Source organism: Ciconia boyciana, chromosome 15, assembly GCF_034638445.1.
Source record: "Ciconia boyciana chromosome 15, ASM3463844v1, whole genome shotgun sequence".
Classification (NCBI taxonomy): Eukaryota; Metazoa; Chordata; class Aves; order Ciconiiformes; family Ciconiidae; genus Ciconia; species Ciconia boyciana.
Window position 1 is genome coordinate 7,345,778 of NC_132948.1, and position 26,210 is coordinate 7,371,987.

Genomic DNA, 26,210 nt, shown 5'->3' on the forward strand with positions numbered 1-26,210 from the left:
TGAATAGGGCTTATAAAGCAACAGCTGCCAGGGGAACCAGTCCTTTCTACCTAATCAAGGAGGGGGCGCAGGCTGGAGCAGCTGCCCTCACCCTGCACAATGCCTGGGGAGTAAGGCAGCAATTTTCCAACTGTGTATGAGATTTCTTCTGCTACTCTTTAGCCCGCACAGGGATCTAATAGGCATTGCATGGCAAACTGATCCTTGGGGGGATTTCATCTCCAACCACACACATACACCTTAGCCGGGCTGCTCTTGCCAGCCCACGGCCCACCAGGAGCAGTGCCAGGGCTGCCCTGTGGGACCCCAGCACCTCGCCAAAAGGTGTCCCGCAGACAGGGGGGCTGCTTGCTCAGGGTGGGAACCCCACAGCTGCCGGGCTGGGGGCCAGTGCCAGAGCTGCTGGCCGGGAAGGGTCCGGGTGCAGGACTGCACTGCCAAAGGGGTCCCCATCAGCCGCTCACATCGGCCCTCGGAAGCACGCTCCCTCCTTCTCCCGCGGAGAAGCACGGATCATCACCTTCTCCCTTGCAAAGCAGCAGATACCAGACTTGCAAAAAGCCCCAGTGCTTCTGAAAGGAGCTACAGCTACTGCCACAAACCAGAGATGGTGAAGCAGAACTAACGATCCTTTGCTTCATGTGTATGTTGATTTTTCGTTGAAAAGCGCCACTAATTTCTCTCCTGCCTTGCAGCTGTTTGCAGCAGCCCTACCGCGTCCATCCTGCCGACCAGCAAGGAACCTGCCCACGCACTGGGCTGTGGCATGGGGAGCATGGGGAGAGACGGGGATGTGGCACCAGCTGTGAGCGCAGGGAAAGGTGGTTGCAGCTTCCCAAATGGGGACCGAGAGCATTTCTGCTCCACGGGCTCAGGCGCATCCTCTGCCGTTAAACCCCAGTCCCTGTGGGCACCAGCATATCTGGCTCCTTCCACCAAACCAGTCAGTCACGCACAGCAGAAACCAGCCTGACCAGCTCAGAAACCCCGGCTGATGTATATTTTATAATCAATAAATAAAATATATGTTCTTCCTGGTTTTGCATACATTTCCAAATTAGATTCTCCCACTCACAGTGTATCAGCGGACAGATCACCCCAGAGCACAGCACTCCCAGAACCCGACAGCACTGGTCCGCTGGCAGGTCAAAAGCATTTACTTTGGAAAGCTGAGGTTAATTTCTGCTGACAGGGAGCCTGAATTAAAGGCTCTCTCAAGACAAGGGGGAACGGGAGCTCACTTGGCAATGGTCAGCACAAAGCAAACGCATTCTGAGATGCTCGTGCTCACAGCCCAGACTCCTGCCCTCCCTGGGGACGCTTGCAGGAGGATGCTGCTGCACATCGGCACTGGAAAGACCCTGACAACACGAGTTACACTGCAAAAAAAATTAATTCCTACCGCGAGCGTCAGAGCTGAGTGCTCAGCAGCGGGTCTGGCCTGCTGGCCACCTTTCCCTGCATTTCATACGGCCCCTCTGCACCCGTCCTGTGCAAAGCCCCTCGACCCGCAGAGCACCCGCCTGCCCCTCTCACAGCAGCACCTGCTCTCACTGCGAGGGGTTGGAAAGGAAGAGGGTTGGGTTGGAAAGGTTTGCTGCGCAGGGGGAGTATCGCTGCCACTTTGTGGGTACCCGGACAGGAGGGGCAGTGAGGGCACAGCCCCCGGCACCCTGCCACCGTCACAGCACGGCAGCCGGGCTGTCACACAGCAGGCAGCCAGCGCTGCCGCGGAAGAGGTCAAGACAAGCGCAGGCTCTGCACCAGGCAAGGACAGCTGGCAAGGACAGGAGACGTGGGCTGGCAGCTCCCGGGGTGGCTCCTGCTCCTGGGAGAGGGGTGCCAGCCTGCTCTGCCCCCGCGCAGCCAGCAGGCGAGACCCCGCTGCCCACCGCCTCCCCGAGCATCGCTGGGGCTTCCTCCTGCAGTTCGCCAGCGGACTTTTCCAACCGCCAGAAAATGATGCTCAAGCCCTCGGCAGCCTGCGCAGAGCGAGGGGCACCAGCAGGCAGCTGGAGACGTTTCAGCCCCTGGCCACAGCCCACCTGGAAACAGGGGGAGAGGGGACATCTCAGCTGGCAGCTCCCTACCTCCTACCCCGCGTCCCCCCCGTCTCTCCACATCCTGGCTTTGCTTTCATTGCTTCTCTGGAAAAGGATTTCTAAAACCTTTTTTTCTTAAGAATTTCTTTTTCATCTCATTTTGTCTCGGAAGCATTTGAAGATAAGTTAAAAAGAGCTAAGCAAAAACAGTAGTGAAATAATTTATGGGACTATAAAGGATGCCAAGGCAGGCACCGTAGAGCATCCAGTGCCACGTCCTCACGTCCTCGTCGCCGTCTTTTATTTTTGTTTGTGGTTCTGCTGTCACAACATAACCTTTGCAAGCTCCCATTCACCTGAAGTGAAGTGTAATCTAATTAGTCCAATTTGAATTGCTTCTATTTGAATAATTTAGTGTACACCTGCAGTATTCATCAATCATTATTATTTTTAATTAAGTAATTAACTCGCAGGTTTTCAGAAAGTTTGAAGTGACAAAATTTCCGCGGTTGAAGTCTCAAGTGAGATGGGGTGAGCAGCTCTTTCTGTGCTCACAAACACCAGCGTTACCAGTAATTGGTGTGAGCAGCCACAAGTGCTGATGATTTCCTGAGGAATTTACTTCTTTAATGGCAAACCAGAAATCACACGCCTGCTGTACAACAGGCCTAATTAGCACATATGGTTGAGTTTTCACTTGTGGCTCCTCCATTACTCAACCTCACCTTGAAGGACTGTCTCCCTTTGATGATAATTGTCATTACACTTAGCCAAAGTCATTAGCTTTTGAAGAAAAGAGCAGCTCGGAAAGACCCAGGAGCGGGCAGTGCTGGGGTCGAGGGCTGCGGAGACGTCAGAGGGGTTGGCTGGGACCCTGCTGGGAGCGGTAGGTTTGCCTGGGCGGGAGTGCGGCATTCCCGGATGGAGGCACAAACAGCTCCCACTTCGCTTCTCAAGTTCACTGAAAGCACCAAAAAAATCTTTAAAGCTTGCAAATGAAAAAAAAAATCATAGAGATCAGGCTGTAATGTGCTACAGCATGCTGGATTGCATGGCAATAACAGGGCTGCATTACAAAGGGGATCTGCCATCATAAGCACCAGAAAAAAAGGTTATTTACACTGTGACTCTCACCTTTTTTTGAAAAAAAAGTGTGAAGAATATCTTCACACCTGTACTTCAGCTTTCAGTAAAAATAGTTAATTATTATGCTGATGAATTTCACAGCTTCGTTAAAGAAACCTGATTTTAAGATAGCGCCCGCAAGCCCCCCATGGCATGCCCCAGCGGCAGGGGCTCGGGGGGGTTAGCAGAGCTGTCTGTCGGTCTGGGCGGCTGGAGAACACGCAGCGAGTCCGGCCGTCTCCCCGGCACACGCCTCTGCCAGCTGGGGCTTTATCCCAGCAGGATCAGCCCCTGCTTTTCCCTGGGCATCTCAGCAAGGTGCCCCACGCGGGCGGGAGGCACCCGGCTCTCCAGGGCAGGAGGGACCCTGGGGCTCCTGCCCATGGCTGAGCTCCCATCTCAGAGCTCCCATCCCAGCCTCCAGCAGCCGCTTGATTTCTCCCGTGAAATCCAAGCTGTAGAGGCAGCTCAGTCATCGGCAGTACAGCTGTAGGTACCCCCCTACAGGTACATGAGCTTCTTTAAGCTTTTTAGCTATCCTTGGCACCTCCTGGAAGAATAACTCTCTACAAGGTGGAATTAGTCCATCCTGGCTTGTTAGCAGTTCATATCTCCCCGCTCTGCTGCAGCAAACCCACAGGTAAGGAGGGCAATGCTCTGCCAGAAGCTCTGTGAAAACAGCCCCGTCAAGGCAAGGCATGGGACAGGGTCCTCAAGCTGTGCCCCTGCCCCTGTCCTGCCCCTGCCTCTGCCCAGGGCTTCCAGTGATGGCTGTGGACACCCAAAGCACCTGAGACGAGGCCCCTTGCAAACACACCCTTGTCTCCCCAGTGCTCACGATGGGCCATCTACCCATCTCCAGCATCATCCCCAGAGCACTGAAGCCAGGAGCTGTGCCCAGCACCCAGCACCATCCTGCCCTAACAGCAGTGTCAGGAGGGAAATCCCCGCCGGTGGCTGGTCCCAGCCACAGTGATGGCAGCTCACCACCCTACACACCCCGGCCCCACATGCCTGGTCCCAGCCCTTGCTCCGTCCTTCCCTGCACCGCACCAGGCAGCTTCACCAGGGGACGCTTGTATCGAGAGAAGCACGAGCGTGTGTGCATACACGATGAGCGAAGAGACCAGGGCTTGTTTTTAAGCTCCCCAGGATTGACTCTAAGTTGGAAATCCATCTCTCACTTCTCGCTATGACTCAGTTTCTGCTGTGGCCCAAGCAGACCAGGCAGCTGGTCTAGCCTTTCAAGCTCTGGGTGTCAGCACAGCAGCTGAAAAATGAGGAGCTGTTGCAGGCTGGGATCCAGATTTTATCAGAAGAAGAGCTACAGCTCCATGGAGGAAATTCAGTACATGCAACCAGAGCAAAGACAGAGACAACCAGGGCCAAGTACTACCCCCTCCATTAGAAAACATGCCTCCCTCGCTGCGATGCCACTGGGCTTGGAAAGTGTTCAAAACCCATTCTTCTTACAAAATTCATAAGGCAGAGCCATCTGCCTGGCAGCCAGCTCTCCAGCTCCCATCCCTGCTTCTTGCTGGATTTTCCCTGCTGCCTGTGAATGGCATGAGTCTGCCTCCCAACTGCCCAAAGCTGGGTCAAAAATGAGGGAGGGATGAAAATAGCTGTCCTGAGCCTGGCTGAAGGTGCGGGGATGGTGCGACAGGATTTTCAAGTGCCTCCACCACTGGTAAATACGAGCTGTGAGAATAAAACACCTTATATACAGGCACCAGCTCTTAGGACCCCAGGAAACAAGACGGGATTTCTAACCCAATCTGCACAATGAATTTCTCCCTTCAATGCATCGCTGAAATCCTGACAGTGTGTGGCAAGTCCACAACCTCGCGACTGTTTATTTAAATAAATTTAAAAAAAAATTGTTAGGTGCAGACCATGACTTAAGTAATGTTAAGTGAATAATTCATGCAGTATTTATAATTGATGGGGGATTTAACAGGAGCAGAGCCGTAAGTGGCTTTCTATTAACTATTGATGCTCTCCGCCAGCCACTCGACAAGCACGGCTGGGCTCTGCGATCACAGCTCTCCCGCGATGTTTTATTTAAGCGCTGGTAAGAGTACACACAGTCTGGGGGAACGCCTCTGCTCCCGGGGAACGCTGCGATGCCTGTGCAGCAGCCCCTGGCTCCCGACACGGCCGTGCCATGGTGGGGTCACGGAGCCCTGGTTCCCGCGGAGCAATCGCCCCGACAGCGGCCACGTGCCGGGGGGGAGAAGCCTGGGGCTGGTGTGATGTGGCTGGGGGAGCTCACCCACTGCAGGGCTTGCCTGGCTCCTTCCTCCTGCTGCAGCAGATGCCAGACAACCCCAAATGTCTGGGTGTCTGGATAAAGCCAGACCCCTCCGTATTGGCTTATGAGTTTGTCTGTTTATGGGTTTTTGTGTCTTATTCCAGGCAGGTGCCTCTAAAATCCCTTCAGACTTCTATGCAAACTTCATTTGTGAGAACAGAAGCATTCTAAGAAGACCAAGTGTCTTGCTACACCCATCATTCACATTCCCATATGAAACATTCAAAAAGCTTCTAAAAATATATGCATAAATACAAAAATACAGTTAAAAGAACCCACCCATATCCTAACAGACAGCGCATCTGTGTTCCAAAACATTGCATTTATAACAAAGCTGCAATAAACACACAGTTATCATAGCAACTGAAGCCGTGTCTCGCTCGGTGCCTGCAGGGAAAGCAGCAGGATCCGGCCCCGGGGGGGTTGCTGCAAGCCCAGCGGGCAGCCCCGCAGCCCAGGGAGCTGCTCGGCATGCCCGGGGCTGGCGGGCACGCAGGGCGCACCCAGCAAAGCATTTGGTTTTAAAATCTCATTACTCCAAAGAGCATCAATGGCTGCATGACTCCGACCTAGAGGGGAGACTCGTTTTGTGCCCAGGAGAGGGTGTCCCGGCAGCCAGAGCCGCGCGTGAGCACGTAGGATTCAGGCTGGCAGAGCAAGGACAAAGCCTGTTCACGGCACAGGCAGGGGATGTGGAATAATTCACACTAAAGCACCATTCCCTTCAGAAAGGCTGGCAGCCTAAGGGCGAAATAAATGCTGAAATCTCCTTGATTGTTAAATGAAAGATTATTGATAAAATAACTGCTTCTAATGTCGCTGTGCTGCCAGCAGAAATGCAATATCTTTCAATTACTGCTTGGAAGCAAGACTTTCCTTTTGTTTACTGGAAGAAAACAACATGAAAAGAGATGCTTGTAGAGGACTGTAAAATGAAGGTGAATCTATTTTTGCCTTACTCTAAATCCGGTTGGGGCTTTGCGCGCACAGAGCAGGTTAGCTGCTCGTTGGCACCGTCTGACACACCGCCATGCCACGGGAGTATTTGGCTAGGACTGGGAGCGTAATGAGGAGCTGGCGCTTCGGCCGAGCCCCAGCACACCGAGCCACACAGCCGCTTTTCGGCACGTGGGGGGCTGCCAGGAGGACGGGCATTTCCCCTGTGCTGGGGGAGCACTTGGCCCCGCACATAAGGAAAACCAGCACAAGGAGGTGCAGGAATGACCTGAGCAACTTCTCAGCATTTCTTAGAGCGGAGCAGGCAAAGCAATCTCCTTCTTGGAACAAAACACGGAGCAGAGGGACTGCCCAGGCTGCCAGCCCAGCTATGGAGAAATGAAACGCAAGGTGCCTCAATGACAGCTTCAGTTCAATGGTTTGAACTGAATTCACTGCAATTCACTGCCCCTCTGAGCACTCCCCGGCTCCGCTTGCCAAAGCCGAGCCTGACACGCCAACATGAGCAAGGCCCAGGGCAGCCGTGGGGGAGCAGCCCGGGAAGCACGGCTTACCTGCATGGGGGCCAGCTAACAGCAAATTGGCCAGCTCCATCTCCAAACACAGAGCACACAAAGCACCATGCAGAAAATTACTTTCCTAGGACTGTTGGGCCAATCTGCAGGTTACGGAGAGGTAACCTGCAGCAGCAGCAGCAAACCCCCGCCATGGCCCTGGGGCCGCACGAGCCCGAGGGGCAGCACCCCCTTACCAGCTCCATGCGCCGGCGGCTGGACTCCAGCTCCCTCTGCACCAGCTCGTCCATGTCAGCCTTCATCTCCTCCATCCTCCTCTGGTAGTACCGGGTGCTCTCCTTCTCCCGCGCCTCCGACTCGGCCGCCTTCTCCAGCTCCTCACCCATCTTTATGATGCTGTCTCGCAAGCGCAGCACCAGCACCTGGGGAGGCAGCAAGGAGGGCAGCAAGGAGGGTACAAGGGAGATGGAGGTGAGGAGTTATGAAGCTCTCCACGAGCATCAAGCGAGATGGAGAGCGCTCCCTCCCCAACCCGTGCCGCAGGGCAAGTCACTATTATTATCATTATCAAGCATCACCCTGAAACCTTGCAAGTGGCAGCAGCTGCCCGCAGTGGGTGCGGACCCCAGTGACCCCAGCCCGTCCCTGCACCCAGGTCTGCACCCACCACAGCAGGCAGCACCATCTCCCACGGCCACACCGTGTCCCCCGGGGCTCCCACGAAGCCAGCTGTTGCTTTGGGGGCACAAAAACATTTTCCTTCACCCCTGGGCTGGGCTTGTTTGGGCAGCACAACTCCAGGAAGAAGTGACAGTAAAAACATATCCCGGGGCACCAGCAGACGTGCTGATTAATGGGGACAATGAAATATTGTGATCGAGCCTGATGTCTTGACTTCTGGACAACGCCAGAGCAGAGGGATGCCTCTCGGAAGAGGTGCTGTGATGGATGTGCTGAGCAGTCAGCGCACACCAGGCTCTGTGTCCGGAGGCAGGGACTCTATATTCCTCCAGGTGTTTATAGCACTGGACCCACTGTTGGCTTTCATTAAACACCACAGTAAAGCATGTATAGATAATGGTAGTGGCATGAAGTATATGGACTGTCCACAAGCACAGGAGAGCTGGCCAAAGACCCCACTTCTCCCTCCCCACCCCTTCCTGGCTGCTTCTCCCCCCCAAAGCCGAGGCGGTGGCATCGCTGCGCCCGCCTTTTGCAAGCAAGCTGCATCCCCCCGGGACTCCGCAGCCCCTCTGCGAGCGTTGAAGAGGTGGTACCTCAAAGCGCTTCATCTGCACGGCCTGGAAGTCCAGCTGGCTCTCCAGGTCGCGGATGCGGGCTTCCTGCCGGCTGATGATGGAGCGCTCGGCCGGGCACTGCTCCAGGAGCACCACTCTTGCCTGCGCTGCCTGCAGCTGGGCGAGGATGGGCTGTGTTAGCAGCTGCCCTGCCCTGACCTGCGCAAACACCTCCCGGTCCCTTTTCCAGATCCCCCACCAGTCCCTCTCCTTGGTGTGACATGCACCGAGGACCTCTCATGGCTCCTGAGACAAAGTGAATGTGCAGGACCTGGCTTAGGCTGCCAGGTGCTATGGAAAAGCATTGCCTTTGGCTTCCTGAAGGACTCCCTGCTGTTAATACCACACAATAAATGCATGACACTAACATGTATTTTTGAATGAAAAATATGCCAGCAAGATGACACGTGTCTGGGTCTCTTTTGCTTTTCTCTTCTCAGCAAACTCTTTGAGAACAGCAGGCGTAAAAATTCAGTTTACCCCTGTGTGGAAAGCTGCCTGCACCAAGTCGTTTCTTCAGCCGTTACACTGAGATCTCCAAAGCAAACTGCCCTTTTAGCAATCCCGGTACAAGTTTGGTTCAGATTTTGTATTTGACCTAGAAGTATAGGAATTTGTCTTCTTTTATCTGGCCTATCTCTAAAGCACCACCTGCTCCACCTCGGAGGGAGTGAGTCCTGCTTCTGATTCCTGGGCAGCTTAGCTACGCTCCAATAAAGCACTTAAATTAATGGGATTACTCATGTGTTTAAAATTAAATCCATGCACTCCAGGAGGGCTGGTGCAGCCACAGAGGCGAGGCAGTGCAGCACCCGCCGGCACCCGCCCCGGGGTCAGCCCCATCCCAGGATCAGCCCTGTCCCAGGGCCAGCCCCATCCCGGGATCAGTCCCCATCCTGGGGTCAGTCCCCATCCTGAGCTCGCTCGCCCCAGCGGGGCAGCTCCTGCCATGGCACTAGCAGCTTGGGAAGGGAGGAGGGAGAAGTGGGGCTCTCCATCCCGAGAGCCTTGCCAGGGAAAGCCTTCGCCGGCCCAAAGCCATTTGCTGGCGGAGCCCCGCAGCCTGTCCCGGCCCCGTCCTGCCCATAGCATCAGGGCTGCGGGCGTGCCGCAGGCAAACAGCGGCTTCTGCACCGTGCTGCTCTCGGGGCACGCACAGTGCATTAGGAAGAGGAGAGGAGCCTGACCATATTGCAAAGGAGAAATGGCTTTGTACCACCAGGGTAGAGACTTGATCTGATTTCAGACAAGAACGCAGCATCCAGGACTGGCACCAGCGATGCGCCAGGCACAGAGATGTCAAAGGATGGCTGGATGCTCTTGCTCCTCAGCTCTGGGTGCAACAGGCTGGGGGGGAATTACCTTCTCCTGAAGGCTCTGCTTTTCTTTCTTCACATCTTCCACCTGCGTCTGCAGATCCCGGATCTGAGCGATATCCGTTGCTGACTGCAGAAAGAGAAAGCCCAGCAGTGGGAGCAGACCTGAGGCTTGGAGCAGAGGGCACACGCTGCAAGGAGTGCGGTGCCGAAGGCTGGCTCATGCCTGCACCTCCTACCACCGAAACAGCGAGCCGCTCCTGTGTTGGGCTGAAGGAGCTTAATTCTCCTGACTCAATGCAACTGTCCTAATTTTTGAAACAAATAGCTGTAGATCAGGACAGAAACCATGTTGTCAAGGTCATTTCTGTCCTCAGGGTCCTTTCAGATACAGAACCCCAGCTCCATAACACCACTGCAAGGGGCACCAGACTGTGAATTGTCGGTCTCGCCAGCCTACTCCTGCTCCACCAGGAGCCTTGGAGTCCCTCAGCTCCAGGTACAATCCTTTGGGAGAGCCTGCCTTAGACTGGATATTGCGCAGAAAGCCCCAGGGCTGTCTGTCAGCACTTTTTAAGCTCTGCATGAGAAAACAGTGAAAGAAAGAATACAAAAGAATCCAGACAGGGATCCTATAGTATTTCCCAACTATTGAAACTAAAGCCAAGACACCTCTTGAAAGAAGACTCAAAACTACGGGTGAGAGGAGATGGAGCCATTCCTTCCTCTCATCACAGCATCTGCTTCCTGGGGTCCCCAAGCTGCTGTGTGCACTGATGGGGACTGCTATTTGCTCTCAGCCAGGCTGCAGGGTTTTCCAAGCGCCCTTCCAGGGAGGGGGATGCTGCCCAGCCTCCACTGCCCCGGCTCCTACCTGGGCGATCAGAGCCTTGTGCTTCGCCATGAGCTCGTTCAGGTCTTCCTGGTCCTCGTCGATGCGTTTCAGGAGGTCGGATCTCTCGTGCTGCAGCTGGTACAGCTGCTCGTCCACCTGTGGGAGGACCCACGGGGCCGCTGGCTCGTGCATCCCACGGGGACCCACCGCACAGCACCGCCGTGACCGTGGCATCCTCGTGGACACGCTGCCGCCAGCCTCCGACCCCGTGTTTGCACCGGGAGAGGCGAAGGGAGCTCCTGTGTATCTGCAGAGGGGGACTGTGGGGTGCTGCACCCTTTTACTATCCACTGCTGCCTTATCCATCCATTAAGCCACCCGGGGGTTGTTGTTCCCAAAGAGGCTGGGTGATTTAGTAAATGTGCTGATTATTGCTGATTTAGTAAAAAGCTGATTATTGCTCTCAAACATGAGGCGTCAGGACTGCACCGCTGCCCTCCCACCTCCCCAGCCCCGGCTGTGTCTCCGCACCAGGGTCTTGTTTCTGCTGAGGGTTTCCACCTCCGTGTGCAAGTTCTCCAGCTCCAGGGCTGTTGTCTGCTGGGACCTCTGGGCCTCCGCGTACTTTGCTTCACTCTCTTCCAACTGGGAAAAATTGAGGGAGATCATAATTAAAGGAGTGCTCAGTGCCTGCATAAACCACGTGCTGATTATGCTCTTCCCCTTGCTGCAGTCACGTCTATTTACACTTCACCCCCAGAGCATTTTTCCCTGCTAACCCACATGGAAACTCGACCTTTTAAAATCTGTGCTGCTCTTCAGCCCGTCTGCTCCTGGTTTACAGTGCAAACTTCCCAGCCAGTGCGGCAGGGCTTCCTCGGCACCTCCCGGCACACCCAACCGTGGATCCTAACACCACCGACCAACCTGCTGAGTGCTGAATTAAGCACCTTGATCTGCACATCCACCCTCTGCCTTGGCACTGCCATGGTGAGGTAGAGCTGGGATCATTAATTTGCAAAATTATGTGAATTACATGTAATTCCTGATTAGAGCAATTCATGATTCGGAGTTTGCAAATGGGCTTTTCATGTGGCATAAATTGCATTTGCAAATATACATGAAATATCACATTTATAAATGCTAATTTGCTCTTGGTTTTTATAGTTCAGCCATTAAGACTACAATGATCTTAAATGGGCTGCAAACATCTGGAAGATGCAGCATCATCCCAAAAACTCACACCGCCAGGACGGAGGAGTTTACGTAGGCTGTACCTGAACATCCAGTTCCTTCCCTTGCTCGCTTGGGTTTCTTGCTTTTCTTTATGAAAAAGAAAACTAAACCGCTCCACTTGCTGCTCATTTCCCATGCCCGGTCCCTGGTCCCCTGCAGAGGATGCAGAGCTCCTGGGGGCAATGGGAGCCACTGTGCCCCACAGTGAGAGTTTGAGTATTTTAGGCTATTTTCTCAGGGTTTGCTCACCTTTTTTCACTCTCTCCCTCAAAAAAAGGGGGATTACAAAGTACTGTAACTGGAGCAATCCTCGGCTCATTTCCCTCAACTGTTTGGGATGATTGAGACCTATTGGGAAAAGCTGAGCAGGTAATTTGCTTCCTCCGTGCCTAATCCGCAGAGGAACTGGAAGCTGTTTTTCCCTTAAAGTCAATGATTCTTTTTATATACCTGGCACAGTGCAATCTCCGAACGGCCGCTGCCCAGCCCTACCCAGCCCTGCAGCGCAGCACTGGCACGTCTGCCGCCTTCCTCGCCACCTGCCCGCTGCAAGGGAGAGCCCCGAGCACGGGGGGGACGCAGCACACTGCGCCCCAAGGGCTGGCCACACGTGGAGGGTGACCAAACACTGCCACTGCAGCCAGCAGCAATGGAAACCTTCTCCCCCTCCATCCCAGGGCCAGAGCAATGGCCTTTCTGGCGCACATGGAAACGTCAGGGGGTTGGGAACTTCAGCCTCCACCTTCCTTCCTAAATTGCATCCCCTATTTTTAACTCCTTTGGTGAGAAAATGGGGCAGAGAACATGTCCTCCATTGCCACGAGGCACAACGCTGATGGCTCCCACCAGCAACTTCAGCGAAACCTCTGGAAGCAAATATGCATCTGCCCCAAGGCACTGCCATCCCAGCACCGAGGACGGGGCGGTGGCTGGTCTCTGCCTCCTGGGACCACCATTTCCATCTCTGAACCTTCTGTCACCCCTGCATGAACCGGGGAACGGATGGGAAGAAATAACCCTGAACATCTTTGGGTCTCCAGCTACAGTGCCAGCCAGAAGCTGCTCACCATGGGAAATACAAAGCTCGGGCACAGAGACATTTAGCAGTTTGAATCCTTCAAAACTGTTATTTAAAATGATGTGCCTGTGTCCAAACTCAGCCCGTGTTGATGGATTGTCTAGCCCGTCTATTCATACATCTGCAGAGCTACTCTCACAGTGACACACGCCATGTTCCCCTTTCTTCCACCAGCTGAAAAATAGCCTTTGTGTTTTGCATAAAGCTCAGGCAGCCGTTACCGAAATGACCCAAGCGATAGCTGCTGGGAGACGTTAAAGACGCCAGTCTGACTGCTGGTTTATGGCCAGGGGCTTTTCCACGTGCCCAGCTTCGGGCTCCTCCAGAAGCAACCCCATCCATGACCAGCCCCTGCCACTGGCCTTTCCCCTGCCACAGTTACACTAAAACTCCAGATAGTTTAATCAGAGAGAAACGCATCTCCAGGACCTCTCATTAAATACCAGCTTCCATTTCACTTCGTGTAATGGAATTTTCCCACTTGGGAAGAATAAATCGAAATCCCCCCCCAAAATGCATAATGTATGAACTTCTGAACAACATTAGTTTGCTGTGCTACACCATCTGTTAAATACCTGCATAAAATGGATGCTTCAGCCTTATTAAGAAACAATGCTATACTTCTAGCCATATGGATTTTGATTAACGGAAATGTAGCATTTTAGCAAAGTTTTTATTCTTGTGGAGGTTTGTGGGCTGGTGGTAGGATGTATTGGCTTTTGAGAAAGTCGTCATGAATGCCACTAGAAATTGTTTAAATTTAAAGGATGGAATAATCATGAGGAATTTTTAAAGCGTGCCGTCTCAGTGTTGGCAGCGCAGCAAAAACTCAATATTCCCAATATTAAGGCTTTCCGCTCTCCTCCAAAGCATGAGGCAGCCAGGGAGAGGCCACCCACCGAGGGAGCTGGGAAGGAGCCGGGGACAGACTCCGTGGCACAGTGGCCACAGGCAAGAGAAAGCAACCTCCTGCACGAGCCTGCCTTGCTGCGGGGACCGGGCTGCTCAGGGAACAAGGCGTTATTCCCCTAGCAAGATGTGACTGGATGCCACGGGGACGGTCACGCTCGCTGGCCAAAGCAAGCGCCCCGGCGTCGCCGCTTGGTCCCTGGGATCAGCATGGGAAAGGGGTCCCGCAGCATCAGCCCACTGCAGAGAGCTCTGGCGCCGAGTAGGATCCAGCCCCAGTGAGATCTCCGGGGGCTGGGAAAGAGCAAAGGAGGGGCTGTGCATCATCTCCAGCCCTGACGCAGGATTTGGGAAATACGGAGGGATTAATTGCTAAGTGTAGCATTACAGCATTAGCTCAATAATGTTTAAGAGAGAATTCACAAGTGCCAAAAATGGCCATTCCTGCTGCCTGCCTAAGCCATGGCCATCCCCTGCCCTGGCCATCCAGGTCAGTGGCACAGGCACAGGCATGGGCACGGGCATTCTGGTGGCCACGTCAGGCTGAGCTCACCTTCCCCTTCTCCCTCGGCACAAGTGGGAACAGCTGCTGCTCACAGATGTTATTTATGCAGAACTATTATCTCAATTATATATGTATGTTGTTGGAATCGCTCATGCCTCCCGATTAGTTTGTTTCCAGGGGAAATGTACAGTACAGATTAATTACTGAGCGGTTTCGGAGGACTGGCATCGTTAGCTCAGCCTCGGTGCTCGGCATTGCGGGATGCACGTGCACGGCCAGCCTGGGGATGGACAGCCCCGTGCCACCCCTGTCCCGTGGCAGGGCACCCTGCGGACCCCGAGCTCACCCCAGGGCTGGGACCATCCCCGGCCGGTGGCACGGTGGGCACAAGCACGGCACCCGCCTGCAGCCTCTCGCCAGGTCGCTCAGCGCCGGCTGTGAACTGCGCTTAAGCTATGGCAAATCTGCTGCGATCCCTGCTCCTGCCTTACAGCATCCCTATGGCAACACGTCCCGAACGCAGAGCCTCTGGAGGTCCTTATTAGACAGATAGGAAATGCGCTGAACAGAAGGTAATTAACAGGGCTGTGGGGAAAAAAAAGGAAAAAAATACTTAAGCACTGTTGGCTTAATTACAGAGAAGTGCTCCTTACAAGACAACCCTCGTCAGCGTGAGAGGCACTTCTCGCTCTGGCTTGGGCAGTGGGATGTTTGCACAGCACAGGGTCATCGCTCGCTCAGCGCACAATTAAAACCGGGAGATCAAGGAGCAATGGTTTTAAACTAAGGGAGGGCAGATTTAGACTGGATTTAAAAAAGGAATTTTTTACCATGAGGGTGGTGAGGCACTGGAGCAGGTTGCCCAGAGAGGTAGTGGAGGCCCCATCCCTGGAAACATCCAAGGTCAGGTTGGACGGGGCTCTGAGCAGCCTGATCCAGTTAAAGATGTCCCTGCTCTTGCAGGGGGTTGGAGGAGATGACCTGGACAGGTCCCTGCCAATCCAAAGCGTTCTATGATTCTGTGATTCTATGATTCTATGATCTGTAAATATTTCCTGCAGCTTCCCCTTGGCCGAGGTAAAGGGTGATGCTCCAAGGGGCAGGGAGATGCCCGCTTGGCCGAAGGCACCTACCTGCTTGCGCAGCCGCTCCAGCTCCTGGGCGCTGGTGCCGGGCTCCCCCGGGGCTGCCAGCAGCAGCTGCACGTCGGCGAGCAGGGCGCGCGTCCGCCGCAGGTCCCGCCGCAGCCGCTTCTCCACGTCGAAGTCGCGGTGGCCGATCTGGGGAGAGGAGAGGGGTGCCCTCAGCCCTGCCGCCCCGCAAAACCTCTGTCGGACCTTTCCATCCCACCCCCCAGACATTCCCTACAAAATTAAACCACCAATTTGGAAACATTTTGGTAATGCTGAAGTCATGATGCAAGAAGACATTAAATATCTAGGTATAGATACTGCAATTTTCCCTCTTTCTCAAATAAAAATGATTTAATAGTTAAATAAAAGGGAGAAAATAAATTACATAAACATCAAAACTGGCAGATTCCACCAAAACACCACATTTATTCCCCACCAGAAAGCTGTTCCTCTGAAAACATTAGCCCATCAGCCGCATGCCTGCCCAGTGAGCCACCCCTGTGGCCAAAGGGACAGCCCAGCCGCACGACCGGGGGCACAGGCGGGTGCTGCGGGTCCCCAGAGCCATAGCACCCTGTCCTCGCGGCCACCAGGTACTGCCACCCCCCTGGAAAACCACCCTGGCCGAAGGGTAGGGTCAGAGAGGGGCAGACCCAGAAGATGCGGGTCCAGCGTCTGTGCCGAGAGCTGGCGCAGAAAATGTAAAAGTCATTGCGTGAAAGAAAAAAAGCCAGAAAAACCCTCTGCCCCTTTGGGGCAAAGAGTGACGAAGGCAGGAGAAAGTCAGCCCAAAGAGGAAAGAGGAAAAAAAAAGTGAAACGCTGATGAGGAAAGCTTCATTAGGAGTTATTTACACATCTCTAATGCAAAGCATCTGGAGTCCCTGCCAGCCGCAGAGGGACGTTACCGATGCTGCCGCCTTCGGTGCGGGAGGCAGCAGTCTCTCGTGCGTGAATCCCCAGCAGTGCTGGCGGAAAATAACTGCTGGGTGATTTTGGAGGCTCATGCCCGGGCAGAGTAGGAAGGATCTTAAAAAAAACCCCTCTGCACTCCCCCTGAAGCTGAGAGCAACCATGGTTATGAGGATAAAAGAATTAGAAAATCACCAAATAAACAGGTTTCAGTGCTTGATTTCAGACTAATTGAAGTATAAGAGTATTTTCCATTTAGTCTCTTTTCCACAGCTCTTCTTGTTTCAAACCCATTCTATTTTCTGTTCACTGGCCAAAATTAATTGTGCAGATTCGACCTTGTAACCTGGTTTAGAGCTGTCTGGCATTTGCTGGAACCTGAAATCGTTGGCATCTCCATTTCCTTAATTAGTTTTCCGGGTTGGCTTTTTTTTTTTTCTTTTTTAATAAACTGCTCTGGAGCACACTGTCCACTGTAAATCAGACGGCATTTGTAACAACACTGCAGCGCAGCAGATTTGCTGTTATCCCTGCCATCCCTACAGACTGTATCTTGGATGCCGTTCAGCATCATTTTCCCGTAGCTCAGGGTCTGCCCACTGCCACAGACGATGGCTTTTGTACCGTAACTGGAAGCAGCAGGTACGGCAGCCGCTTCCCACCATCGCAGCCTGGTGCTTTCTAAGTTACAAAGCCAGGATTTCATTTAATAGCTGCTTTCAAGGCTCTGGTTGTATTTCGCACACGCTACAGCAATACCCAGATACACTATGCCATCTCCCCTTCCCCTCTTGGCGGGGGCCGGGGACTGCCCAGGCAGTGCCTGGGGACAGTCCCGGGAAGGAGGAAGTGTCTTTCCTCGAGAGCCCTCCCGCCTTTGCACCGGGCAGCTCCTGCTGCCTCCTCCTCCATCTTAGTTCTCCTCCACCGAACAAGGGGGACGTGTTGGACTGAGAGGCAGTTGTAATAATACCCTGCTTTTATACAGCAAGATTTATTCTGACAGTTCCCAAAACATTTTATAAGCTGGGAGCCGGGGGGACGTTATGGATAAGCCTCGTCAGACCATTTTGTGTCTACTTGAAATATGCCCGCCATTTCAGAGTTGCAAAGCTCCCAGATTCATCCCGTTTAATGAACACATGCAATCGCCAAGCCCAGTGAAATGGTGAAATCCAGCCGGCTCGTGCTAATGGCCAGAGGATGCGCTGCTTAATTACAACTCCAGATAATCAGTTCTTCCTCTCCTGCGCACGCAGGGTGACCTGCAACGCAACGGGGGCTGTGCAAGGAGGGTTGGGAGGCATCAGCACATACCCAACCTTGCTGAGCTCTGGCAAGCCCTGGCATGCAGCAGCGCTGAGACGGCAACTCTGAACGTGCCGGGCTGATACCGTCCTTGGCCCTGGCAGCACCGTGGCCCCAGGGAAGGGCCAGGCGGGACCTCGCTTGGTCACCAGATCTCCTTCAGCAGGAGCTGGTGCATGAGGCAGCCTCTGGGCCTGGCTGCTCAGCGATGCTAAGTGATGCCCAAGCCGATAAATGTTGTTCAATGAGGCTGCGTTCAGTCCCTCGCCTTCTAATTTAACAGGGAGCAGCTGTGTGTGCTTTTCCCATTACGTGCACTTCAATCACTGCCACAGACACATTACAGAGTGAAAAAGGATTTGTTCAACAAACGTGTCTGGGACAGAACTCTTCTGCAAAGAGCAGAATCTGATAAACTGCTTTTCTGGGCAGTTGGAGCTACTCCAGGGTTAGTCCTGGTTAGTTTGACTCTCATGAAAATACCAGCAAAAAGCGGATGCCTCCCCCTGCTTAGATAATTCTCCTGTAGAAAAGCGAACAGTTCCCCTTCATGGGTCCTCAGTGGGACCGGCTATCTCCTATATGATGCCCACAGTCCCGAAACCCTCCTGGCACCCAGTGCCTGTTGCAGCACACGCCGCTGCTCTCACGGGTAGCATTTGGAAGAGGCAAGGGATGGAGGGCATCACAGCTGGCTGCACATGCGTGAACAACCAAGCTGTTGCCCTATCCACACATGCACATGCATTCACGATCCCTTTTTACGGGCAGCGTTTTGAGCTGGGGCGCGGCCAGCGAAGCGGCTTGGCCAGGAGTAGGGCAAGGAGAGCGGAGCACGCTTCTCCCTGCCAGCAGCCCCGCCAGGTTGGCCCCAGGGCGGGCACCGTCCTCTTACCTGCTCACACAGGGTGCCGACGAGCCCTTCCAGGTCCTGCTTCTCATGCAGCACCATCTGCTTCTCCTCGTACTCCTGTTCCAGCTGCATCTCCAGCTGCCGGAGCTGTGTGCGGGAGACAACCCCAGCCATACTCAGAGCGCGGCCACCTCCTGCCAAAGCGCTGCACCCCGGCAGGGCACGGCCACTGCCACGGCGGGGACCTGGGTGGCCGGGCAGCCCCTGGGAGAGGGTGCATACCAAAGCCTCCCATCGCTGCAGACAGTGCTGGGGACCAGGACCAGGCCATGTACCCCGGAGCCCCTGCTACCCCCCAGGCAGTGCAACTGCTCCTGGTCAGGAAGAGCAAGGGTTAGGAGTCCAGGAGGCTGCAGGACTGCTGGGGACACGATGGGCTGTTTGAGCCACCCCACCTGTGAGGCATGCTCAGGTGTCCCCAAAGGCTGTCCCTGGAGCAGTAACAGGGGACCTTCAGCCGAGCTAGAAGAGGGTCGGCTCTAATCCCTCCAGGTTTCCTCAAGGCATCCCATGACCACGAGCCAGGCAGGCAGCACGCTTCTTGCTCCAGCTCCCCACCAGCGAGGAGGCAGCAGTGGCCTCGCAGGGCAGAGCGTGCCGTAAAGGCAGGATTTGTGCTGCTCCTGGGAGCAAAGGGAGGCTCAGAGCCAGCACTGAGCGCAGGAGCCTGCATCCCTCTGCCTTTGCCTCCACTCAAGCATCGCCGGCCCACAGCACTGCAGCAACGGCAAGTGCTTTGCAGGAGGGAACGGGACCCAGGGCGGCTTCGCAGAGCTCTGCCGTGCAGCTGTGAGAGGGCAGCGAGTCCAGCTGGGGAGGGGGTGGTGGAAACGTGTTAACAAAGCAAGCCAGCCCATCTCACAGCCCGCTCCTCCCCTTGCAAGCAGCTGTGTGGCTGTGCCCACAGGAGCAGACGTGCCAGGCTGCGACCCTGGCACAGCTCCCTGGAGCCCTCCCTGCCCCAGCCGCCTCCTGCACCCCCAGCTGCTGCTCAGAAACAGGGTTTAAAAAGGGAATAGGAGCAGGCTGCTAAATATCGATTGCTCTCCAGAGTATCTCTGCCATTTACTCATTTGGAAAGTAATACTCAGGCCATGCAGGGTGAGGGAGAGAAAGGATGAGTGACGTGCCGTCGGCTGAAAGCAGCCACAAGGCACTGCATCTCCTTTAGCGATGCTGGCAGTACCCTGCTCTCTGCACAAGGCAATTAAACAGAGAGGTGCGGAAGGGCAGGAGGACCCGGGAAGGAGCCCTGAGCAACGTGTCCTTGCAACCAGCCCGGACCTTCAGCAAAAAGTGGCCAGTGGAGAGAGGGAGAGAGCAGCACTGAGCTGTTGCTGCCCCATCCAGCAGAAGGGCAGCACCCCGGGAAGGCAGCGCGGTGGGAAATGGCAGCGCCTGCACCCAGTGGCAGCCCCCCAGCCCTCAGAGCCTGTGGCTTATGGCATAACTACATGCTGACAGGAGCAGGAGGAGCAGAGATTGCCTCGTTTGCCTTACCACTTGTCCTGCCTTCCTAAAATAGCGCATGCAAAGCCCCACCGATCACTTCATTAAGCTTCAGCAATGTTAATTCACTATTGACAGCCAGGTATGCCCCAGGCCTAATGGGAATTGGCTGCTACCATGCAGCCCCACAGCCCCGAATCAAACACCTCGGGGATTTTGAAGAAATTGGAATTCATGTTTGCATGCCACCAACCTCACAGCCTTGTTGAAAGTTCATTTCATTATCACCAAACACGAAGCCCTAGCTGGCTGGAGTTGGTGCCCTTGCTGTGATGCCGGTGTTACTGGGATCACCGTGCCCGTGCGCTGCAATTGCACGTGGCTCTCGCGCACCGTCCCCAACAGCCCCTCCATTGCGGCAGGGACTCATGCCTGACCCAGACCCTGATTTTGCACCCCGGGGCTGCGACTGGGGTTCATGCTGAGCTGGTGGTGGGAAAGCAGCGCTCACCCACCCCGCTGCTCCCTGGGGAGGAAGGACCCCTGGGAACGGCTCCTCCTCTGCACTGCGGACAGGGGAAACCCTGGGCAGCACCCAGCATCGTCCCCCCCCACCGGCACCAACCTACCCTCCTCTGGCAGGACTGCCGCACGTCCTCCAGCTCCTCGTCCTTGTCCTCCAGCTCCTTCTGGTGGATCTGCTTCATCCGCTCTATCTCCAGCTCCAGCCTCTGGTGGAGCTGAAAGATGAATGCGCAGTGGTTGCACACAACCCCAGAGGGACAAGGAAGGTGCAGGGATGAACATCCTCGGCACGCCCTGCCTCAGCCCTGGTGGGGACCATGCTACCTGCTCCAGGTGATCGACGGCAGCCGTTTGCCGCTCCAGCTCTTTCCGCTGCTCAGCAGCACTGGCCTCCAGGTCCCAGAGCTGCTTCCTGAGTGCAGGCACGGTGCGGGCGTCCGGGGCGCTGGGGGTGCTGAGCTCCTGCACCCGGCCGGCTAGTACGGTTGCCCGCTGTGCCAGGCTGGCCACCTCCGCCTCCTTCTGCTGCTCGGCAAGGGCAGAGCAGCAGGTCAGCAGCCGAGCCCCAGACACGGGAGAGGGGCCTTGCACACGCACCTCACTCTTAAAACCCAGACCATTTCCAACAGCATCATCAGAAACACCCCAGAGCAGCAGCAGGCAGCGGTCAGCCCCCTCCCTGCACCAGCAGCCCCGTTGCCACCATCAGCCCCGAGCAATCCTTTCCCTCTTGGGTTTGCTCACTCGCTCCTGACCTCGCCTTCCTCCTCCCACGGGCTGTCCCCCACAGGGGGTCCCCGCAGCCCCCGCTGCCTGGGGTGCCTGGCAGCCACCTTGCAGCTTCCCCCCACCCCAGCACACCATGCCCCTGCTGCTGCGGGGGGCTCGGCTGGCGCCCGGTGCAGCACCGTCCCACGGGGGCACAGACCTGTGGCTTCTTGCAGGCGAGATTGCGGGTAGAGGCGTGAAGAGCACGAATGACTTCAGTGAAAATGAGGGTGGGCCTAATTAGCTAAACCATGGGATGGCTATCACTTGTAAAAAGTGATAGCCTTTCTTCTGGCAGAGGATAATGTTATTTAAATACATCAGGCACATCCTAGAATTGCACTAAAAGAAATTGGAATCGAGTTGCCGGGTTTGTGCCTGATTGTCTCTGCTATAATTGCAAAGATAATGGCTTTGCTCCAAGAGCTGTCCCCGAAACTGGATATAATGCAGCAAAGCGGGATATTTTCCTCTTACCTCTAAGCTCTGCTGAAGTTTGCCCATCTCCCATCGGATGCTGGTGTTCTCCTGTGACACTTTTTCACGGAGGCTCTTCTCAAAGGCAGACTCTCCCAGGGCCTGGGCTAACTGCAGGTCAAACCTAGAGGGGGAAACACACGTTACCTCTCCCGAGCGGGTCTGCGACAGCAGCACGGCTGCCTCCTGGCTGAGGGAGCTGTGCCAAGGCAGGCAGGGAGACAGCCTCAGCCGGCGGCAAGCCGCTTCTCCGGGCACTGGACTACCCAAGTGCTTTTGAGAGGACAAAAAAAAAAAGCGCCTATTGTCTGCAAAGTGCTGCCATCGTTTTGTGAATCCTTAATTACTCCACACAAGTGCCAGCCACAGGAAGCGGACGGCGTGGAGCAGCAGCGATGTGCACACAGGCGGTCACCAAGAGCAGAGCGCAAAAAGCTACTGCAATCGGCTGCTACAGACACAAAACACCCCGAAATGTGCTTGTGCGTGGGCAGCAGCCCTCTGCTCCCCGCCACTGCAGGCAGCTCCATCCCCAGGGCTGGCCAGGATTCTGCTGCACCCAGGGTTTGGTTTCAGCTTAGAAAGAGTTGCCGCTTCAGAGCAATAATCCTCAGAGCTTCTCAGCACCTTCATATCGCTCGGTCGGACCAAGCCCCAGCCCACAGTCAGTGTCTTAGCACAGGTAAGCAGGGAATACCAGCAAAGAAGTATAAATTAAGAGAAATTATAAAGAAAGCGATTGGTGATTTCCCATGTTTTCTGTGCCTGCTTGGTCTTGGTATCCTATTTTTGGGCAGAAAACCTATTTCATTCACTGGTATCAAACGGCAGCATTAAAATGCTGGGGTCATTTCTTGGCTACAGGGCTCCTCTCCTCCACACCAGGTGCCCGGTTTGCCAGCAGCGCTCCCAGCACGGGCACGTCTGCGCCGACGGCACACCGAAGCCTGGGACACCCTGGCACGAGGGTGCCCCCACACCCAGCGACGTGGGAGCCAGCACGCTCGCCCAGCCCCAGGCAGCCCTCCCCACGGTGCCACCAAGCATTGGACCGGGAGTGATTTCTGTTATGGAAGTGTGTTACAGTCACACGGCAACAGGATGTAAAAAATAACCTCCTGGCTTGGTGCAACCTCCAGCAGTCGAAGTAGATGAAACTAGCAGCCCTTCCAGGAACTCCTCACCTGAAGCCACCCTAAGCATCCCCATCCCCTGCCCTCCCGCTCCAGCAGCCCCGGCCCTCCGAGGTGCTCCCGCCAGCCTCACTTCTTCTGCCTCTTCTCCAGCTCGTGGCTGCGGCTCTGCTGGCTCTCAGCGAGCACCCGCGCGTCCTCCAGCTCGCAGGCCAGCTGCCTGCACCGCCGCCGCAGCTGCTGGGACACCTTCTTGGCCGCCTCGCACGCTGCCTGCACCTCGCTGAGCTGTGGGCAGAAGCGACGGTGAGTGGCGGAGGGACCCTACGGCACACACACACCCCACAGCCGCTCCCCGCCCGGGGCTCGGCTCCGCTCTGGCACCAGGGGATGGTTCACCCAGAGATCTTTCGCCAAACAAGGACAAATTTAGGTGCCCTGACCCCTCACACTCCAGGCACCCTCCTGTGTGCCCGCAGCATCCCAGCCCTCCTGCTGAGTCAGCGAAGCTGCCCCAGGGATGGACACCTGATCCCGTTTCTCTGCAAAAGGCAGCGCCTGGACCGAATGAGCTGGAACCCCAAGGATTTGCATCATGTTTGGGGCAGAGAGACACGCAGAGCGCTCGCCAGCCAGAGAATGGAGTCATTAAGCAATGACTTTAAATAAGCAAAATCTTGCATTAATGAAGCCTGTAATTCCAAACTAACTATCTGAAAGCAAATGGGCTGTTTTGCTTTACCCAAGCTCCTAAGACTGGGCTGCTTTTCTTATTACTTTTTAATGTACCATGAATAATATTCATTTCTTTATTTTATCCTTATGGGAAGTGACCTGACTCCCAGGCACTGCTCAGGGAAGCACATTGGCTTTTTCCCTCCTCGTGGCAAAGCTCAGGAACTGCCAGCTCTTTACATTAGCAGCTCTTTGCGGGACAGCTGGTGCGAGCACAACCCAGCCCAGTATCCAAAAGCCAGACCAACACCAAGACCCACCTCTGAGCCCCTCTCCACCCCACAGCTTTCCACCGTGTGCTCACACTCACGCTCGAACAAGGTTGAATTTTGCCACGTTCTGGTGCAAAAGTAACTTTTTAAGCTTGAAGGAAGCTTTGGGTATTTATTCTCAAACCAGCAGAAGATAGCCAGTTTCACCTGGTCACTGAGAGCATCAGCAGCAAACGGCTGCATTTCCAAGCCTCAGCCCTGCGAAGCTTTGCCTGCCCCAGGAGCAAGGAGAGGACAACCGGCTCCAGCAGCAGCCCCACTCCTCGGCGTGACCCTGGGGAGCCCCGTCCCCTCCCACGCCCTGCGGCCGGCAGCACTTGCCTTTTGCTCCAGCCCTGTCCTGGTGCCCAGCTCGGCCTCCAGCCGCTCCTCCAGCTGCGCCAGCCGCTTCTGCAGGAAGGCGATCTCCGTCTGCGCGCAGTCGAAGCGCACTTGCCACTCGTCCTCTGTGAACGGAGAGAGCCGGAGGCGCTGGGTGGGTGCTCAGGCCTGACCAGCCTGAGCAGCCGTGCCAGGGTCGGATGGGCGAATGCGCAACGGCACTGCAGCTCCTGTATGGCACAGACACCAGCACCAAGCGCGTAGGGCGCAGCTCTGCTTGGTGCACCCAGGGCTGCCCCGGCTCGGATAGCACATGTACCCCCGCCCTAGGCAAAGCATGCACGCGTCCCATCCCATCCCATCCCGTCCCATCCCATCCCACCCCACTTGTGTCTTAGCAGCCTCACCACTCCAAAACATGCTTCAGACACACTTTGAGCTGGCAAGAGTGCCGGGCAGTGCCAGCAAGCGCCAGCAGCGCCCTCAGGCAGAATCCCTGCCTGCATCCCCAGCCCCGTGCAAGAGCCAGAGCTGTGTGCGACCGAGCCGTCGCTGCCAGCTCCCGCCAGACGAGCAATGCGGAATGACAGGGTGCCAAAAACACACTGGGGTGGCCAGGGGCTGGAGGAGCAGAGCTGCCGGGGGCCAGGGGGAGCAAGTCTCTGCCCATTGCAAGAGGCTTTGCTGCCCTGCTGGGGTGGCCGTGCTGGCCCCACAGGTCAGGCTGGGAGCCCAGAGTGTGCATCGCCCCTGAAAGGATGGCCCTACCTCCTCCAGAGCCACTTATCTTCATCTCACGCAACTGAACCAGCTGCTGGGCCTCTTCCAGCTGCTTTTCCACCAACTCCAGTTTCTTCTGCACTTGGTCGTGTTTGCTCTGGGGAAACCCGGGAAAGGAAGGGAGCAGCTCTACCCAGCTCCAGGGCACTCGGGTCCAGCAAGGCTGTGCCGAGAGTGCAGCATTGCCACCGGCACAGCCCGGCAGCTCAGGGCTCTCCTACCTGCAGCTCCTGCAGCTCACGGGTGCCCCGCAGCCTCTCTGCCCGCTCCCCATCCAGGACCTGGCAGGCGATGTCTCCCTTGTACCGCTCGTCTGACAGCTCCATCGTCAGGTCAATGATCTGGGGGGGCAACGCGGAGTCAGGCTGGGCATTGCCGTGCACGCTGGCTCAGGGGGGGCCCGGCCAGCCCGCATCAACCTGAGTGTCCTGACTGCTCTCCTTTGGCAGCTGCCTGTGCTTAAGGGACGTGGTAAGTGCACACAGTCACCAGTGTCACCAGTGGGAACCCAGGCTCCCACTGGCAGTGCCCAGCAAAGAGCAACTGCTGCTGGAGCCGTGGCTGCACTCCTCGCATGGCTGCCTGTGGCAAGGCAGCTGCCCGCTATGGCTGCACAGCCGGCAGCTGGCACCGGCAGTGTGCTGCCTGCACTGTGCTGCCTGCACTGTGCTGCCTGCAGCGCGCTGCCTGCAGTGCGCTGCAGGCAGGGCTCATCAGATTTCTGCACCGTTCTAGCTGATTAGCATTAACTTTCATTTGAAACAACAAGCTGGTGAATGAAAGAGTGAATTATTAATCTGGAGAATTAATTCCATTTTCTGCAAAGCAGACGTGGACATGGCCTGTCCCGCTAATCCGGGCTGCAGAGGCGGCAGGGCCAGCAGGAACACGCAGGATTCCAATGCTCCTTTTCCTCCGTCTGACAGCATTTTAAGGCACTTCACATTTTGCAGGTGCACTACACAAGCTCTTCAGGGGGTCCAACAAGTTTAACTCGGTAAGTAAACTCAGTAAGTAAGTAAACTCTTTCCCTGGGGACACAGTATTTTTCTAGGTCTGTCCTGAGGCATTAGCTTCGCTCAGCAGTCCCAGCCTCGTGGGTGTGATTTGATTTTTAACAGAGTTTAAGTTAAATCATCTTTAGCTGCTTCCCATTGAGAAGGGGGTCCCTGGCCCTCGGGACTGTTGGTACCATTAACCAGAGCTGCAGCTTTACACCTAGACCACAGCTCAGCCACCCCTCGCAAGGGGTGATCGCCGCAGCCCGGCGAGCCGGGTAAACCCAGGGTATTTTGTAGCAAACTTGGGAGCTCCTTCTCCTCCTGGTGCTTAACAAAACCCCAGCTGCAATCGTG

At 55.5% G+C, this 26,210-nt stretch overlaps 1 protein-coding gene across 1 annotated transcript in view; it reads right to left on the bottom strand.

Annotated features, from left to right (window-relative positions):
* The window catches only part of MYO18B (myosin XVIIIB), a 75,906-nt gene that overhangs the window by 15,506 nt on the left and 34,190 nt on the right, over window positions 1–26,210 (bottom strand). Inside the window, exons 25-38 of the mRNA XM_072879992.1 lie at window positions 25,077–25,196; window positions 24,844–24,952; window positions 24,076–24,200; window positions 22,881–23,035; window positions 21,615–21,738; window positions 20,694–20,894; window positions 20,474–20,584; window positions 18,378–18,482; window positions 15,264–15,410; window positions 10,934–11,047; window positions 10,442–10,558; window positions 9,614–9,697; window positions 8,231–8,368; window positions 7,190–7,375 (exon numbers count right to left, since the gene is read on the bottom strand). Coding sequence (XP_072736093.1) covers window positions 7,190–7,375; window positions 8,231–8,368; window positions 9,614–9,697; window positions 10,442–10,558; window positions 10,934–11,047; window positions 15,264–15,410; window positions 18,378–18,482; window positions 20,474–20,584; window positions 20,694–20,894; window positions 21,615–21,738; window positions 22,881–23,035; window positions 24,076–24,200; window positions 24,844–24,952; window positions 25,077–25,196 — 1,836 coding nt within the window. The remainder of the gene's footprint in view (window positions 1–7,189; window positions 7,376–8,230; window positions 8,369–9,613; window positions 9,698–10,441; window positions 10,559–10,933; window positions 11,048–15,263; window positions 15,411–18,377; window positions 18,483–20,473; window positions 20,585–20,693; window positions 20,895–21,614; window positions 21,739–22,880; window positions 23,036–24,075; window positions 24,201–24,843; window positions 24,953–25,076; window positions 25,197–26,210) is intronic.